Source organism: Phyllostomus hastatus, unplaced genomic scaffold, assembly GCF_019186645.2.
Source record: "Phyllostomus hastatus isolate PE091 unplaced genomic scaffold, TTU_PhHast_1.1 phas_scaffold_11, whole genome shotgun sequence".
In the NCBI taxonomy this organism is placed as follows: domain Eukaryota; kingdom Metazoa; phylum Chordata; class Mammalia; order Chiroptera; family Phyllostomidae; genus Phyllostomus; species Phyllostomus hastatus.
In genome coordinates, this window is record NW_025334005.1 from 3347868 (window position 1) to 3364586 (window position 16719).

At 61.3% G+C, this 16719-nt stretch overlaps 1 protein-coding gene across 1 annotated transcript; it reads left to right on the forward strand.

Annotated features, from left to right (window-relative positions):
* The first annotated feature begins 52 nt into the window (after positions 1 to 52).
* On the forward strand, positions 53 to 15830 carry MAP3K11 (mitogen-activated protein kinase kinase kinase 11). The gene is made up of 10 exons (XM_045854906.1): positions 53 to 2274; positions 6693 to 6873; positions 7047 to 7195; positions 7299 to 7474; positions 7618 to 7861; positions 8338 to 8451; positions 9074 to 9209; positions 9302 to 9393; positions 13984 to 14397; positions 14951 to 15830. The coding sequence occupies exons 1-10, from the start codon at positions 1548 to 1550 to the stop codon at positions 15286 to 15288; spliced, it is 2571 nt and encodes an 856-aa protein (XP_045710862.1). The 5' UTR covers positions 53 to 1547; the 3' UTR covers positions 15289 to 15830.
* The last annotated feature ends 889 nt before the right edge of the window (positions 15831 to 16719 follow it).

Here is a 16719-nt window from a genome sequence, read left to right on the forward strand (position 1 = left end):
AGGTGCTTGAGCGCATGCGCAACAGAAAGGCGTTGCCAATCAAGCGAAAACCACCACTGGGTGGAACCAAAGGTGCTCTGGTGTGGGTCGAAGAACCAACCACTGGTGAGCAGGCCCACACGCCCTGGCGGAGGATCTGTTAGTGGGCGGAGTTAATAGGCGCAAAGCTCTCCCAGTGAGTTACAGGAGGTGCGTAAAAGAATGGAGGCGTGGACTCCTCAGGGCTACAGTGAGAGTTCAGCGCCATTGGAGCACGCCCCTCGTGGTCGGCCCCATTTATTGCTGGACCTCCAACGTCAGGAGCGTCTGTCGACTGGAGTTGCCTCTACTTCCGGGTCAGAGCTCAGATTTGGAGTTTATAGAGCGATCTTCCAGAACAGGCGGGAATAGTCGAAATAGGATAGCGTCGTTTTTCTTAAAGTGACAGGACCAAGGCAAGGAGTCAACCCTGGGGTTGTGAGGACGGCTTAGCTATTCTGAATCCAATCACTGGGCAAAGTTCGGGACAAGTCTCAGGTTTCTGCCCACTGGTGAACGGGCATGAAGAAGTGCATTTTTCCCAGGTGAAGGGAAGAGGAGAGAGCCTTAGAGACCCCGTTCCAAGAGTTTGAGGTGCAGCCAGTTCCGTCCTCCTCCAATCTCCCCCACCCCACCCCACTAGCCCTGCAAAGCAGAGCTTCTGGTCTCCCCTTTTCAGATATGAGAATTGGGCGCAGAGAGAATGGGTCACAACTTCGGAGCCAAGACCAGACTCGGATTTGTCCCACTTTCACGCCAGTCTCTTTACCCCATTTTGCCGATGCTGATGCAGAGGGCGGGGGTGGCCCGTCCTTAGCAGAGACAACTTCGACAGGAATCGGGGCTACCCTTCTCCTCCTCCTGCCTCTCCTGGACCGCGATCCGAGAACTCCCCAGGCTCAGTCTCCCACAGCCTCTGGGAGGGGAGCGGTGCTACCCGCTCGCGTCATCTGATGCTGTTTCCTGCAGGAGGGAGAAGAGCGGAAAAAAGTGAAACTCCACCCTCCACCTCTGCCTCCCGCCCCCGGGGCCAAAGTACAAAGGGAGGAGGAAGAAGGGAACGGGGGTTGGAGCCATCGAGCCGAGGGAGCTGGGCCAGGAAGGGGCAGCTCGGCCCTACTAGGGACACTCCAGCCACTCCTGCGCGAAAAGACCCACCCGGAGCCCGGGCGCTGCCCCTTGCCGGCTCCACCTTACATTTGGCGGGTGCTGGAACCAAGCTCCCAGGACTGCTCTAGGACTGAGGGACGCCTGGGCCCTTCTGAGCTGGCAATGGTGAGACGCCCGAGACCCCGGGGTCCCACCCCCCGAGACTGACCACACTGCCCTGGGTGGCCCTCCTCTAAAAGCCCGAGATGCGGCGGGCCAGGAGGAGACACGCCTGGCTCCCCAGAGAGGCGTGGGTCTGGGGCTGAGGGCCAGGGCCCGGATGCCCAGGTTCCGGGACTAGGGCCTCGGCAGCCAGCAGGGGTGGAGACCAGGGGCACCCAGGGAAGGTCCCCCACACGCCCCAACGCCGGCTCCCAGCCATGGAGCCCTTGAAGAACCTCTTCCTCAAGAGCCCACTGGGGTCATGGAACGGCGGGGGCAGCGGGGGCACCGGTGGAGGCTGGCCAGAGGGGTCCCCGAAAGCAGCGGCTTACGCCAACCCTGTGTGGACAGCCTTGTTCGACTATGAGCCCAATGGGCAGGACGAGCTGCCCCTGCGGAAGGGTGACCGTGTGGAGGTGCTATCCCGGGATGCAGCTATCTCAGGCGATGAGGGTTGGTGGGCGGGCCAGGTAGGCGGCCAGGTAGGCATCTTTCCGTCCAACTATGTGTCTCGGGGCGGCCCGCCCCCCTGCGAGGTGGCCAGCTTCCAGGAGCTTCGGCTGGAGGAGGTGATCGGCATTGGTGGCTTCGGCAAGGTCTACCGTGGAAGCTGGCGAGGTGAGCTGGTAGCTGTGAAGGCAGCTCGACAGGACCCTGATGAGGACATCAGTGTGACAGCTGAGAGTGTGCGCCAGGAAGCCCGGCTTTTCGCCATGCTGGCACACCCCAACATCATTGCCCTCAAGGCTGTGTGCCTTGAGGAGCCCAACCTGTGCCTGGTGATGGAGTACGCAGCTGGCGGGCCGCTCAGCCGGGCCCTGGCTGGGCGGCGTGTACCCCCCCACGTGCTGGTCAACTGGGCCGTGCAGATTGCCCGTGGGATGCACTACCTGCACTGTGAGGCCCTGGTGCCTGTCATCCACCGAGACCTCAAGTCCAACAACAGTGAGTTTTGGGGGGCATGCTTGGAGGGTGGCATGGCCCACGCATATTCAGATTGCCAGCTCTTGGCTGAACCTACCTGGGGGACTCCTTTGAAAGGTGCCTGGCCCCCAGAGCTGTCTTAGTCTGGCCTCTGTGACACTAGAGGCAGGAGCTCATGCCCTGGGGGAGTCCCAGGTGGCTGGGATGCCCACTGTCCCCAAAGCAGGAGTACGGGGGCACCAATGTTCTTGACCCCAGCCTCAGAAGTCCTTGAACCCAGCCCACAGCTGCCAAATTAAAAAACTTGCGATCTCTCAGTTGGGCTGTAATTCTCCTGCCCAGCCATGGCTACCACCTCAAGGCAGCAGAGCGCCGGATGCTGGCGCTCCTCACGCCCCGGCCCCCAACTTTCACTCACTTGTGCTGGTGGTGCGTGGCTCTCCCCTCTGCCTGTGAGGGGCAGGTGCTCCAGAACAGAGAGCCCCGAGGGGTGAGCCTGGTGGTCCCGTGGCTGGGGCTGGGGCTGGAGTTCTGGCCATGGCCTTCCCCTTGGCTGTGGGGCCTCTAGGTGGTTATTTCAACTCAGAGCCTCCGTTTCAGACTCTGTGAAGAGGGAGTAGCGGGCCGAGGGAGGTGGCTTGACAGACTTGGCAAGCCCCGGTGCCTGGTGCCAGCACACGGCGGGTCCTCCGCCGTGAGCGTGGACATTTGGGGGTGGGCCCACCTCTCCTGGGACCAGCCCTCGGGGTAGGCGTGGTGGGACTGGACACTCTGCACGCAGGTGTTTCAGGCCCCACGCGCACTGCCCAGCGGGGGCCCAAGACGAGGAGTGACAGGCCCGGAGGGCTTCCCCAAGCAGGCGAGCTTCGCACCGGGCCAAAGGCAGGCAGCATTCACAGAGGCTCCCAGCTGGACGTCCAGACAGGGCCGGACAAGAGCAAAGCCCGGGAGGCAGGATCCAGCACAGTAGTGGGGGCCCAGGGCTGGGCCTGGCGGGGCCCAGGGTGCAGTCTGCAGAGCAAAAGGAAGCGCAGGAGGAGCCAGTGGGGCTACTGGAGAGGCACGGGCAGCTCTTGGAGGGGCGAGCATGGATATTTTGAGGCTCCTGGCCTGGGTTGACCATGGACGAGGGACCTGGGGGCGCCAAATACAAGGACCCGGTGATATCCAAGTCCTTGCCCGGGCTGGAGGGGCCAGGGGATGTCTGCCAGTCACCCCACCCTCTCCTCTCATCTGGAGCAGGGGGCATTTTCCCCCTCTCGGCCTCACTTCGGTGTCCTAGCCATCTAGGGACCCCCACTCCCTGCCACAGCCTGAGGGGGATTCCCCGAAGGCCCCAGGGGGAGGGGACTCCGTCTTCTGTTTTTCCTCCAGTTTTCTTTCCAGAGAAAATGGAACAATAGCCCAGGCCTCTGCTCCCCACCCTCCCCACCGCTTCCTGCGTTTCCTGCTGCCCCTGAGCCGGCTTCCTGCCCTTGCTCCAGCCTCTGCTCCCTCCCCAACCCAGCTGCCTGCAGGGGAGGAAAGAGCTGGGGGGTGGGGGGTTTGTGGGAGAGGAAAGAGCCAGGGATTGCACCCCCACTCCCCTCTAGTTCCCTTGCTTCTCTCCCAGAGCCTGGGCGGTGGTTAAGGGCAGGCGGGGTGCCCTCGGCCTCCCTGAGCCTGGCCTCCCACCTTGCAACCCCAGTCCTAGGCCTGGGGTGCTGTCTGCGGGATTGGGGCGGGGGAGTCCCTGGACTGGGGGGGCGCAGGCAGGAAACAATGGCATGATTTTCCTGGACAATGGGGGCCTTGTGAGGAAGCCTGGCGGGGAGTGGAGGGGGAATTCTCCAGGCCCACGAGTCACAGGACTGACCAGCCAGCCCGGCCTGGGCCCGACCTCCCCCAATTCTCCCCCAGAGGAACCCCCCCAGTTGGAGACCTGGGCCAGGCCCCCAGAAAGGAGAAGTAGGGACCAGGGGAGGGAAGCGGAAGAGGTGTGAGCTGCCTAGGCCACTCCCGAGCCCCGCAGAGGCCGGCGTGGGAGGGGACTGGGGGCCAGGAAGCCCTAAGGGGGCACCGAGAGGGAGATCTCTAGCCCCCTCTCTCCTGGGTGGCCCCTGACCACCCCATTCCCGAGGTCCGCATTGGATGCCAGAAGAGCAGCTTGGGTTGGGACAAACTCAAGGCGCTGGCAGAAAAGCCGGAGGTGCAGAGGAGGAGAGGAGGCTCTGGGGTGTAAGATCAAGCCGAGCGTGGGAGGGGGCAGAAGGGCCGCCAGGACAAAGAAGTCCTGAGACTTTGGGGAAGTCACCTGGGTCTCAGATTAGCTAACCAAAAAGGAGAGGCTGGCCTCCCAGCCTGAGATGCTGGTGCAGAAAGCACTCCACTAGTCTTCGAGGCACCACATGTGGCTGGAGACCCAGCCAGAAAGCAGCAAGGGTTGGTCCTCAAGGGGACAGCTGGGTCCTGGCACCAGAGGTGGCAGGAGTCCCTCGCCAACCCCTGCACACGGAGCCCTTTGCCTGGTCCCACTCCAGCCACCTGCCCCAGCCTGTCGTGGTTCTTGGGAATGAGCTCGTACAGGGTTTACCAAATGGTCCGGTCCCGAGCCTCAGCGGCCAGGCCAGAGGCTGCTGCGAAGCTGGGAGTAAGTTGTGATGGAGGACAGAGAAGAGAGTCTGCAGAGGGGTGCTAGTGAGCGACAGAACTTCTAGGACAACTGGCTTCAGCACACTCGTGCTGGGTGTCAGGCCCCGTGCGAAGGCTTCGGAAAGTGAGGTCTCCTGACAGTCCTCTGAGGTGGCTGTTGTTGTCTCCCCCAGCTTTATTAACCGTTCGGGACTCAGCCCCAGTCAGGCTCAGAGGGGAGGGCGGATCGCAGGACCATTCTCTGAGTTGGGAGAAATGGCAGGAGGGGTTGCCGGGCATGGTGGGAGGATGAAGGTGGCTGCTGAGGGCACATGGACACCAGGTAGGACAGCTGGTGGGCAGCTGTGTTGACTTCTGGCCTGGGACTGCAAATACGGGAGATGCCAATGGGTGGCTGGCACCTGGGAGAGGCCGAGACAGTCTGGGGGCAGTGGGCAGAGGTGGAAGAGAGGCCAGGCCCTGAGGAACACCGGCACCGAAAAGGCTAAGGGTAGGGGAGCCCTGAAGGAAACAGCGCAAGCAGCCAGAGGCCGAGGGAGCGGAGGGCATCAGGCAGGGTTGGGTAGCAGTGCCGGATGCCCCCACGAGGCCCAAAGAGCTTGGCCAGAAGCGGGATCAGGAGCTGTGACTTTAGGCCTGGAAAAGTGAATACCCTGGTTCTGCCACCTCTTCTGAGAAGTCTTCTCTGACTCACTGGGCTGTGGTAGGTGCTGGGGCCCGCCCCTTAGCGAGTGGCATGTAGGTGCTCCACCCCGAGTACCCTGTGCTGCCCCCGTTACGGTGCAGGCACCTGGGCAGGACAGCTGAGCGATGTGCCCTGAAATGCCACGTTCGGAAACGTGGTTGGCTCGGCTCTCACTTCTCTCTGGTGCGGTGGTCTCCAACCAGAAAAGTAGAGAGGCCCTTTCAGAGCCTTGGTGGTTCTATGGCTTGGTCCTCTTTCTGTTCTTCTAAAACTTCTCTCATTGGAGCCACGTTTTTCCCTGATGAGAGGTTTGCAAGTTGCTGCTTCTCTCTGTACAGAGTACGGTGGCCCCATCTGGGTCCAAGCCACGAGCCCCTGCCAAGCCTAACCATCCACTCCTACGTTTATCCCAAGCTCCTCCTTTCTGGCCAAGAACCATCATTTTCTCAGACCCCTCCCTTTCTCTCCACATCAACTGTGTTAGTTATCTTTTGGAGTCTCTCTCCCCTGGGAGTGGCTGCACTAGCCACACTGTGATATGGGCGTCAAGGGCCTGCAGTGCCCGTTGGGCTTCCTTTCTCACCAAAAGGCTCCCTCCTGCTCCCCAGCCCAAGGGAGGTTCTGATGCACACTTATGCCTTAGCAAAATGACAAGACTTGGGTTTCTCTGGAAGTTGAAGCCATAAAGGCTGTGGCTGCTGTACTGTTGGTTTCCATCCAACACAGTGTTAGGAGAAAGTTACAGGACTGGCTTTGGAACCACTCAGACTAGGTTGGAATCTGTTTAATTTGCTTATGACCTTAGCCAAGTCATTTCCTTGTTCAGTTTCTTTGTCTGTAACATGGGGATAATCATGTCTGCCTGACAGATTTTTTGTGTGTGACTGCTGTGTTGGAGTGTAAAATGCCTGGCTCAGAGTGGCCCCTCTGTAAGCATTGCTCAGCATTATTTTTGTCTGATTCTGCCCTAAACCCAGCAGCAAGCTCTCCGAGGGCAAGATCACCTCTGTGCCCCCCCGTACCCAGCCAGGCGTGTGTTAGATGACAGTTTGCTCCCAGCTCCTCCCTTGTCCCCACCACCTGAGCCTGGAACAACCACCACCCTGCCTCCCCTCTTCCCTAGTACTGCTGCTGCAGCCCATCGAGGGTGATGACATGGAGAACAAGACCCTGAAGATCACCGACTTCGGCCTGGCCCGAGAGTGGCACAAAACCACACAAATGAGTGCTGCGGGCACCTATGCCTGGATGGCTCCTGAGGTCATCAAGGCCTCCACCTTCTCTAAGGGCAGCGATGTCTGGAGGTGCGGCCGGTTGGAGGCTGGATGGGGCCAGCAGTGGGGCTGCCAGAGTCTAGAGCTGGGCAGACAGGCAGACGGCGGGGGGAGCAAATCATTTAGTTCTTGGTTGCTTTGGGGTGAAATGGTAGTGAGGTAGTGAGTACAGGAGAGTACACAGACCCTTTGTCTCCCTACAGCTTTGGGGTGCTGCTGTGGGAATTGCTGACTGGGGAGGTGCCCTACCGTGGCATCGACTGCCTTGCTGTGGCCTACGGAGTGGCTGTGAACAAGCTGACACTGCCCATCCCATCCACCTGCCCCGAGCCCTTTGCACAGCTCATGGCCGGTAAGGGCATGGCGCGGGAGGGTGAGGAGCAGAGCTCCTTGGCCCAAGGCAGATCCACCCACAGGCCTCTTTTTATTGTCTCCCCTGCACGCTGTGTCCCCAGATTGCTGGGCGCAGGACCCCCATCGCAGGCCCGACTTCGCCTCCATCCTGCAGCAGTTGGAGGCGCTAGAGGCGCAAGTCCTGCGGGAAATGCCGCGGGATTCCTTCCATTCCATGCAGGAAGGCTGGAAGCGTGAGATCCAGGGCCTTTTCGACGAGCTGCGGGCCAAGGAAAAGGTGGGAGGAGTCAGGGTCCGGGGGGTTGGAAGGAAACGCCCGGAAGGAGTGCCTCCCCAGTCTCCGTTGAGCAGTGAGTCGGGGTGGTGCCCGCCCCGATTCTCTCCCGACTAACCCCACCGCTTTTACTGTCCGGGGCACAGGAACTACTGAGCCGCGAGGAGGAGCTGACCCGCGCGGCGCGTGAGCAGCGGTCACAGGCAGAGCAGCTGCGGCGGCGCGAGCACCTGCTGGCTCAGTGGGAGCTGGAGGTGTTCGAGCGAGAGCTGACGCTGCTGTTGCAGCAGGTGGACCGCGAGCGGCCGCACGTGCGCCGCCGCCGCGGCACCTTCAAGCGCAGCAAGCTCCGCGCGCGCGACGGAGGCGAGCGCATCAGCATGCCACTCGGTAAGGGGCTGTTCCCCGCTCGGCTCCCGCCATTGGTTGCGTGGATGGAGGGGTGGGGTTAGGCGTTCGCGTCGGATTGGGTCCGTGAGCTGAAGGCTACTAGGGGTTGGGACTCGGCGTGTTTGTGGGCGTGTTCCGGCGGGGATATTTGCATGTCGGCCTGGGAGTGGCTGCGGCCCGGGAGGGGCGGGGATTATGGAGTTTCTGGGAAGGCCGAGGGGCGGGGCCGGCAGGCTCCCGGGAGTCTCGACTCGGCCAAGCTTCTCCGCTTCTCCGGCGGTGGGGTCCGGGCCGTCGGCTTTCCTCACCGAGAGCCTGGGGCCCAGGGCGGCAGTAAGGCTAGCCCCAGTCACACAGCCACCGTGCTGCCAGGCCCGGTCCCTGCCCTGCCTACGAGCCGACCCAGGGTCTATGCGGGTTGGGATCTTGGTTCTCCTTCACCACAAACCCGCACCCTGCTTGCTTCCCAAACCCAGACTTCAAGCACCGCATCACTGTGCAGGCCTCGCCCGGCCTGGACCGGAGGAGAAACGTCTTTGAGGTCGGAGCTGGGGACTCGCCCACCTTTCCCCGGTTTCGGGCTATCCAGTGTAAGAAACCTCTCCGCTCTGTGTCCTTGCGTCTGCCGCTTCTCCCGCCAGAGCTTATCCTCGGCGGGGGACCCCGCCGGTCTCCTTTTCCTCCCAGCCCCAGTCCCCCTCCCCTGTCAGCCCAGCCTGGCACCTCTGAGTTCCCCGCCCAGCATTTATTTTACTAGTGTTTTAAAAGTCAGAGAATTGTACGACGCTAGTATTTTCTAAACGACTCCTCGTTTTTCTAAATGTTTTGCTAATGTTAACTTAAGTTCTCCCAATAACTTTGTGAGGTAGTTGTCCTTGTTACTAAGTTTTATAAGCAAGAAAAGTGGGAAAAACAAACTTGCTTACCGTTACACGGCTAATAAGAGTCAGAATTAAAACCCAGCAGCATTCTGCTGCGATTGTACTGACTGGTGAGCGGCAAGTGCCTGGTGAAGGACCAGATGAGATGCCCCTGGCCCCAAACCCACCTGCCCAGCCCCACATCCGCCCAGTTCTCCGTGGCCCAAAGCCTGGGGATGGATTGGGGCTCCCATCCTCTGGCATTACCCCTGGAGCCTGACTCATGATGGGAGAGAACACGGACGAGGGCTCTTGGCCTTCGCTCGGACTCCATCCGTTTTTCCCTCGACAGTGGAGCCTGCGGAACCTGGCCAGGCATGGGGCCGCCAGTCCCCCCGGCGTCAGGAGGACTCGAGCAATGGAGAGCGCCGAGCGTGCTGGGCCTGGGGCCCCAGTTCCCCCAAGCCCGGGGAAGCCCAGAATGGGAGGTGAGTGCCCGAGCGCCCCCGACTCCAGCATCGCGTGCCTCTCAGCGGTCCTGAGGCCCACGCAGCACAACCCCCTCCCCTCCTGTACCCAGGAGAAGGTCCCGCATGGACGAAGCCACCTGGTACCTGGATTCAGATGACTCATCCCCCTTAGGATCTCCTTCCACGCCCCCTACGCTCAATGGTGAGTGGCCTTGCTGCCCCCCAGCAGACTCTTGCTGCGCTCTTTCTGGAGGTAGAGTGGGGAGACCCCCAGAAGCCAGCAGGCACAGCAAACCCAGTTCCGACCTCTAGGCCCACAACTGAGCTGGGTACAGCCCATGCCTCAGGGAGCCCAGAATCTGGTCCCGTGTTCAGGCCTGGCCTGAAAGGGGGTTCTTTCTGAGCCCCGTGATAGTCGCTTGCCCTCAGCAGACTCTAGGGAGGGAAGGAAGATGGAATGGTACCCCCTCAATTTGGGACCCAGGGGAAGCTAAGCTCAGAAAGGGGAAGGAAACTTCCCAGGTGGGGTGGAGGCGGACAAGTAGCTGCCACACTGTGCTACTCGGAGTTCCTTCTGGGGAGCCCATGCGTGGAGGGCGGGGTGATGGAGCCGAGTGGGCAGGGCCCCTTCTCCCTGCGTCTGGGGCAGTTCTGGGCTTCTGTTCTCTCCATGACGATCACAGCACCTACTGTGTGCCAGGCATCCCATCCAAGCAACAGCCCAGTAAGGCAGGTGCTATTATCATCCCCATTTTACAGGTGAGGAAACTGAGGCTCTGAGATGTGGGATAACCTCCCTAAACCCCCAGCTAAGGATTTGAACCCAGAGAGACTCTGGCTGCCATGCTCATGGCGAGCTTCTTCGGAAGCTTTCACATGAAAAAAGGGGTTTCTCACATACGAACTTCTAGGCAAGCTAGGGGGTCAGGCAGGGAGCAGGGCTCCCGTGTGAGTGGGATCAGGGCTCAGCTCTACGTTGTCAGGCTTCGGCAGGGCTGGAAAGCTGCAGCCCCCGCTGCCCATGGGGCTCTCCAGAGCCCTCCGCCGCCCCTGCTCTGCGCTGTCAGACCAGCGTCCTCTTCAGCAAACAGCGCAGACTCTCTGCTCTCACCCCGCCCAGCACGGCACCTCCGCCGCCACCCGCGCTCCTGTGCACAGCAGTCACAACAGCTAACGCTTATCGGGTCCCTCCCACGTGCCGGGCAGCGCTGGCAGGTGGATGTTATTATTAGCTCCGCTTTACTCGGGAAAATGGAGGCACAGAGCAGTGAAGGGGCTTGATGTATGAAGGGCACACACAGCGGACAGTGATTTCAACCAGGTCCGACTGCAGGGGCAGGGGCCTGCACCCCCGTCTGGCACCCCATTTTCCACTAACCCCAAGCTGGCTGTGCTGCAGGAACTGGACTGAGATTTGGAAGGCCAAGAGGGCCGCTTGGCACTTGCCTGTCGACAGAAATTGCCCTGTGCTGCTTGTTGCCCTGGAGCTGATAACTACCATTTTTCAAAGATTTTAGCTACTTATTTTTAGAGAAAGGGAAAGCAAAATCTATATGTGAGAGATGCGTCAATTGGCTGCCTCTCACATGCCCCCAGCTGGGGACCTGGCCCGAAACCTAGGCATGTGCCCAGACTGGGAATCGAACCGGTGATGTTCACTGCAGTAACTTCTTTCCACTCGAATGTTGTGTAGTGCTCTCCATCTTAACTTAGCTTTGTCCCTTTTTTCCTGCTTATTTGAAACATATTTTCCCCTATTCTGTTTAAACTCACTGCAAGTGATCACTTTCTTTACCTTGAAAATGGGGTCACAGCAGTCACCTTACGTGGTTGCTGTCAGGCTGTAAGAGCGTGTTCTCCTGTCAAACATGTGTCGGTGCATTTCACGAGCCAGGCGCCTGTCGGAGTCCGGGTCCTGGACCTGCACGGCCCGGGTCCCAGAGCGGGCGGGAGGGAGGAGGAGGCGGGTTTGTAAATGAACACGCGCAGCAGAAGCGGCGAGTGCGGGGCAGCGCTGCGCACGGCCAACCCGAGCCGTCACCGCCGCACAGGTGGGGGCGTTCTGGGAAGGCTTCTAAGAGAGGGAAGAACTGCTTTTCCTCTACACTCTCCTCAGTTCACGTCTGACAGCAAATGTGTGAGGTTTTTCCCCACGCTGACCAGTTCTCCCGCACCAGCTGGGTGCCCTACTGTTCAGCTCCCACACTGTCTTCCTGGAGGCAGTTACTTGGACCTCACAGGTCACGGGCTCCGGCCCCCAAGACTGCTCCTGCTTCAGATGCCCCCCGCACTTCCGGCCGACGGGCTCTGACTCGGGGGTCCCACAAGCCCGTCCTCGGGCTGGCGATCTGCTAGAGCATCTCACGGAACTCGGAAAAAGTTTCCTTACTAGATTGCCAGTCCGTTGTAAGGCAGGGGTATCCGGCCTTTTGGCGTCTCTGGGCCACACTGGAAGAAGAAGAATTGTCTCGGGCCACATACTAGATACACAAACACTAACGAAAACTGATGAGCAAAAAAAGGCCCATGCATAATTTTCGTGAGATCCACCACCAGAGATGAGCAGAAATGCTCACGTAGTAACCCTAATTATGCAGTGGCCCTTTCGATAATCTTTCAGAATTGTCAAGCGGGTCCCAAATTTGTGATCACTAATATAGGAAACGTCCATATAACATAAGTAATAAAACTCAAGTAATGTTTCAAGTAAATTTACAATTTTACATTGGGCTGCGTTCGTAGCCGTCTTGGGCTGCAGGTGGGACGCCCCTGTGTAAAGGACACAGCTCAGGAACAGCCGGAACGGAGAAGTGTGCAGGGCAGGGGTGTGGGAGGGGCGGGGCCAACACCCTCCCTCTCCGAGAGTTCCCGGGACCCCTCCTGCTGGGCTCCTGGAGAGGCTCCACTCAGTGGGTGTGATTGATCGACAAGATGATCGGGGGGTTGAACTCAGTCTCCAGCCTCTCCCTTCCCTGGAGGGGGCAGGGCTGACGGTTCCTAATGACACTTCCGGCATCCCTACGGCTCACGGGAAGTCACCCCATGTGGTTACAAGGGGTTTGTTACGAATTTAAAAAGGGTTCCTTTTGGACAAAAACATGCTCCTTTTACCTTTATCACTCTACCACTTAGAAAATTCCCAGGGTTTTAGGAGCTCTGTGCCAGGATTGCGAGGACGATCAAATACGAATTTGTATTTATTTTTAGAGAGGAAAGAAAGGGAGGAGAAAGAGAGGGAGAGAAACATCAATGTGTGGTTGCCTCTCGTTCACCCTCCCACTGGGGACCTGGCCTGCAACCCAGTCATGTGCCCTGACTGGGAATCGAACTGGTGACTCTTTGGTTCGCAGACTGGTGCTCAATCCACTGAGCCACACCAGCCAGGCTCAAATCCATGTTTGTATTACCTCACAGTGTCAGTTTCACAGAGGTGACATCTGAGCTGGGTCCTGATGAGGGGGAGAGGTGCGCTGGGAGGCGTGGGGCTCACCGCGCCTGAGCAAGGGGAAGCCTGGCTGCAGCTCAGAGTGGGGTTGAGAGCCGGGGAGGGGTGGGAGGGGCTTGGCCTGCACTTCCTGGATCTGTGAAGTAGTTAGCCCCAGCACACCTGTTAGCAGAAGTTTGTTGAATGAATGAGTGAGCGAAATTGGAAAGATAAGCAAGGAGCCAGTTCAGGAAGGGACCGGAAATAACTTTTTCTACAGAGACCCGTCTCGGGAGTCGCAGAGACTGGGTCGGGGTTGTGGCTGAGAACAGGGCTCCCCCCCACCCCCAGCCCCGCGCTTCTTCCTCTCCGCTCCAGGCAGGCCCGCTCTGGGCGCGGCCCGAAGAGCAAGGGGGAGGCCGAAGGGACAGCGCTGGGGCTTTGGAGGCCCAGCCAAGGAGCTTGGAGTGTTGTTTTGTTTTTGTTTTTTTTGTTTGTTTTTGTTTGTTTTTTTTTTTCATTTTGAGTTTGGACTTTATTCTAGTGCCGGTGGAGGGTCACGGCAGGTCCTAGAGCCAAGGAGGACCTGACAAAATTGGGGTTTGGGGGAGGCCATCATAGACACTCCCCACCTCCTCAGTGGCAGCCCGCCTGGGTCCACAGGTAGGACCCAGGTGTCCTGAAACCCAAAGCAGAGTCTGGCTGGGAAGTGGCCGAGAGCAGCTTCACCACCCCGTGCTGGCCGTGCAGCCTCAGGCCAGCCTTGAACTTCTCCGAGCCTGGCACTGCTATGGGGGTCGGCGACATAACGCCCCTAAATCGCTCAGCAGGGCCTGTCACACACAACTGGCCGCTCCGAGCCTCCGCTTCCCCCATTCCTGGAACAGGGACGTTGAGGTGTACCTCGGGGTTGGCCTGCGCCCCCAGATAAGCTACCGCTGGAGTTGGGACAGGGAGGCAGAAAGTTCAGGCTCTGCCCGGCCAAGAAGGAGGTGGGCACAGGTCCTGGTCCTGCCCCTGGGACCCTCCAGGTGCCCCTGGCTGGCCATGGAGACCACTGAGGCCCCCTGTAACCTGGCCTCAGCTTGCCTCCTGGCGGACCCCTTTCCTCCCCCGGTTCCCCATCTCTGGGCTCCAGGGCAGCTGGCTGCCTCCCGGGCTTTGCTTCTGTGGGTTTCTTGGCCTGCACTGCTCTCCCCTCACTGCTGCCCCCCCCAACTTCTGGAAGGCTAGTTAGTGGGGGGGAGGCCCGGCGGACCTGGTCAAGGAAGATGTGGCAGCAGAACTCAGGCCTGGTACCAGAGCCACTGAGGGGTCCCAGGGCTCCCCTCCTGAACACAGCCTAACCTGTGCCCCACTCCCCACCAGGGAACCCTCCGCGGCCGAGCCAGGAGCCGGAGGAGCCACGGCGGCCTGCCCCAGCCCCGGCGGAGCGCAGCAGCGGCTCCGGGACTCCCAAGTTGATCCAGCGCGCACTGCTGCGTGGCACGGCCCTGCTTGCCTCGCTGGGCCTTGGCCGTGACCTGCAGCCCCCCGGGGGCCCGAGCCGAGATCGAGGGGAGGCCCCACAAATGCCCTCCACGCCGCAGCCCACAGCGTCTCCGGTCCAGCCCCCCTCCCCGCTGCCCTCCCGGCTCGCCCGCTTCTCCTCCAAGACGTCCAGCACCCCCAGCTCCCGGCTGAGCCCCAGCCCATCCAGCCCCGCGCCCCTGCTGCTGGACCTGGGCATCCCAGCGGGCCAGCCATCAGCCAAGAGCCCCCGGCGCGAGGAAGAGCGGCGCGGTGAGTGGGCCTTTGCAGGCCTGATGCTTGGTGAGGGAGGAGGCGGGCCCGGCGGCCCGGCCCACGGCCCCACAGCCTTCTGCTGGGCCCCGTAGCAGGCCGCGGGGCACGCATGAAAGGAACTGAATTCTAAGCTCAGTCACCCAGTGGGCAGGGGTGGAGTGGGCCGGGCCAGGCCGGGCCGGTTGTGAAATAACAGAAGTGGTGACGACAGCGGTGACGACAGCAGACCCCTACTTGTTCACGGTTGTCAGGGGCTGTTTCCAGTGCTTCAGAGAGGGCGTCCCACTCAGTCACCGTAAGAGCCCTGCAAACTAGCCGCTCTCATTAGATGTATTTTTTTAAACAAGGAACTTGAAGCCACAGAGCGAGCGAGCGACTCACAGCTGCCACTAGGAAGTGGCAGAGCCGGGGTCCAAGCCCGGGCTTGTCTGCTCCGCAGGCCTGGCTCTGCACCACGGCCCAGCCCGGGGCCCTGAGCAGGGCAGCGCCTCCCGGGGACGCCCAGGGGGAGGCGGCCGCCTGACCCCGTGCCCTCTCCCGCCCTCCACAGGAAGCACCGTCTCCCCGCCGCCGGGGATATCGCGCTCCGCCCCTGGCACCCCGGGCACCCCGCGCTCGCCGCCCCTGGGCCTCATCAGCCGACCTCGGCCCTCGCCCCTCCGCAGCCGCATCGACCCGTGGAGCTTCGTGTCCGCCGGGCCACGGCCTTCGCCCCTGCCCTCGCCACAGCCTGTGCCCCGCCGGGCACCCTGGACCTTGTTCCCAGACTCAGACCCCTTCTGGGACTCTCCGCCTGCCAACCCCTTCCGGGGCGGGCCTCAGGACTGCAGGGCGCAGACCAAAGACATGGGCGCCCAGGCCCCATGGGTGCCGGAGGCAGGGCCGTGAGCGGGCCGAGCTGCCCCCCCCCCGAGCTCCAGCTGTCCTGGAGGAGCCACAGCATACACTGGAACGGGAGCCAGGCGAGCCTCCGTACTGCCTCGGTTTCCCCCCAGGGACCCCGCCCCCTCTGGGGGTCAGGAACACTACACTGCACAGGAAGCCTTCACACTGGATGGGGGGCCTGCACCCCCCACATACCTGCAACCTGTGGGTCCCCCAACTTACCTGCCCCACTGGGGCCTGACACTGTACCCGGCCAGTTGGGAGAACCATAGGCTGTCTCAGGGAATTGCCCCCCAGGGTAGTGCAGGGAGGAGGGGAGGCGCGAGGGAGAGGGGCCAGCCTCGGCTGTCACCAGCACTTCTGACCAAGTCCTGCCACTGCGGCCCCTGCCCCAGGGCTTAGTGCCTGGACCCCACCCCCCCGCTGCCCCGGGGGTCATCTGGGGCCGGGGTTCTCTGGGTGCCTTTCTGCTGCCCCGGCCAGGTCTGGGGCCTCGGCCTCGGGATCCAATGAAGCCAAATAAACTCCCCAAGCTGTCTCCTGAAGCCCAGCCTGTCACCTTTCTTGGAAGTAACCAGGGATCCGACCCATCACACGACCGTGGTGACTTCATGCCCCCGGCAGCCAGCCTGGGCCTAGGCGGGGGCCCGGCCCCATACCCCCCTCCTGGGACTGAGTCAGGCTGTCATGGCCCTTGTCAGCCTCCCTGGCCACCTGCACAGATGCGTCACCCCCGCCCCCCGCCCGGCCTTTCCCACCACTGCAAGCGACTTCACTGCTGCCACAAGGCCCTCGCTTATCCTTGGGGGCTGGCTCGGCATTGCCTCCCCTGGGACGCCTTCCCTGGCCGAGCTGCTCCCAACCTGGGCGGCTGGCTGGACTCAAACCCACAGTCCTCTGGGCAGCATTTCGGGGGTTCACCTTGGGTTTGTCTCTCCCAGGGTCTGGACACAGGAGGAGGGAGCCACCCTGGCAGCTGGCCTCACTCCCCCTTTCCTTACTACCATGGGGTTCCACGGTGTGTGGGAGTCACGGTCTGGGCTCCCCCACAGCCGGCCCCCTCCCTCTCCCCAGCTCTGTCCCCCTGACTGGTGTCTTCTGTCCCCCCGCTGAAATGTCACTCTCACAGGAGCCGCCCCACTGACCTTCCCCTCCCACAGAGCCCGCCCATTACCCAAGACTTTCCTTCAGGGCGTGGACGGCAGTGGGACCTGTCGTGTTCCCTTGCTAACACGTTTCCTGTGTGAACACCGGGAGGGACGGCACCTGTGTCTGTCCTTCCCGTGTTCTCGGGATGGGAGCCCCTGCTGAGCGGTGGGTGCAGCACATGTGACCGGGCGAGCGTGGCACCGCCGCGGTGTGCTATGGAGCCAGCCGTCCCCTCTGTGGGCCTCGTCCTTCTCCATCCCGCCCTCACCGCCCCAGCTTCGGGGA

Excerpts from the sequence above, each read along its gene's own strand:
- MAP3K11 (XM_045854906.1), top strand. The coding sequence starts at position 1,548 with ATGGAGCCCTTGAAGAACCTCTTCCTCAAGAGCCCACTGGGGTCATGG. Across the intron at positions 9,210-9,301 it reads GGGGAAGCCCAGAATGGGAG|GAGAAGGTCCCGCATGGACG; the intron begins GTGAGTGCCCGA and ends TCCTGTACCCAG. Across the intron at positions 14,398-14,950 it reads GCGCGAGGAAGAGCGGCGCG|GAAGCACCGTCTCCCCGCCG; the intron begins GTGAGTGGGCCT and ends CGCCCTCCACAG.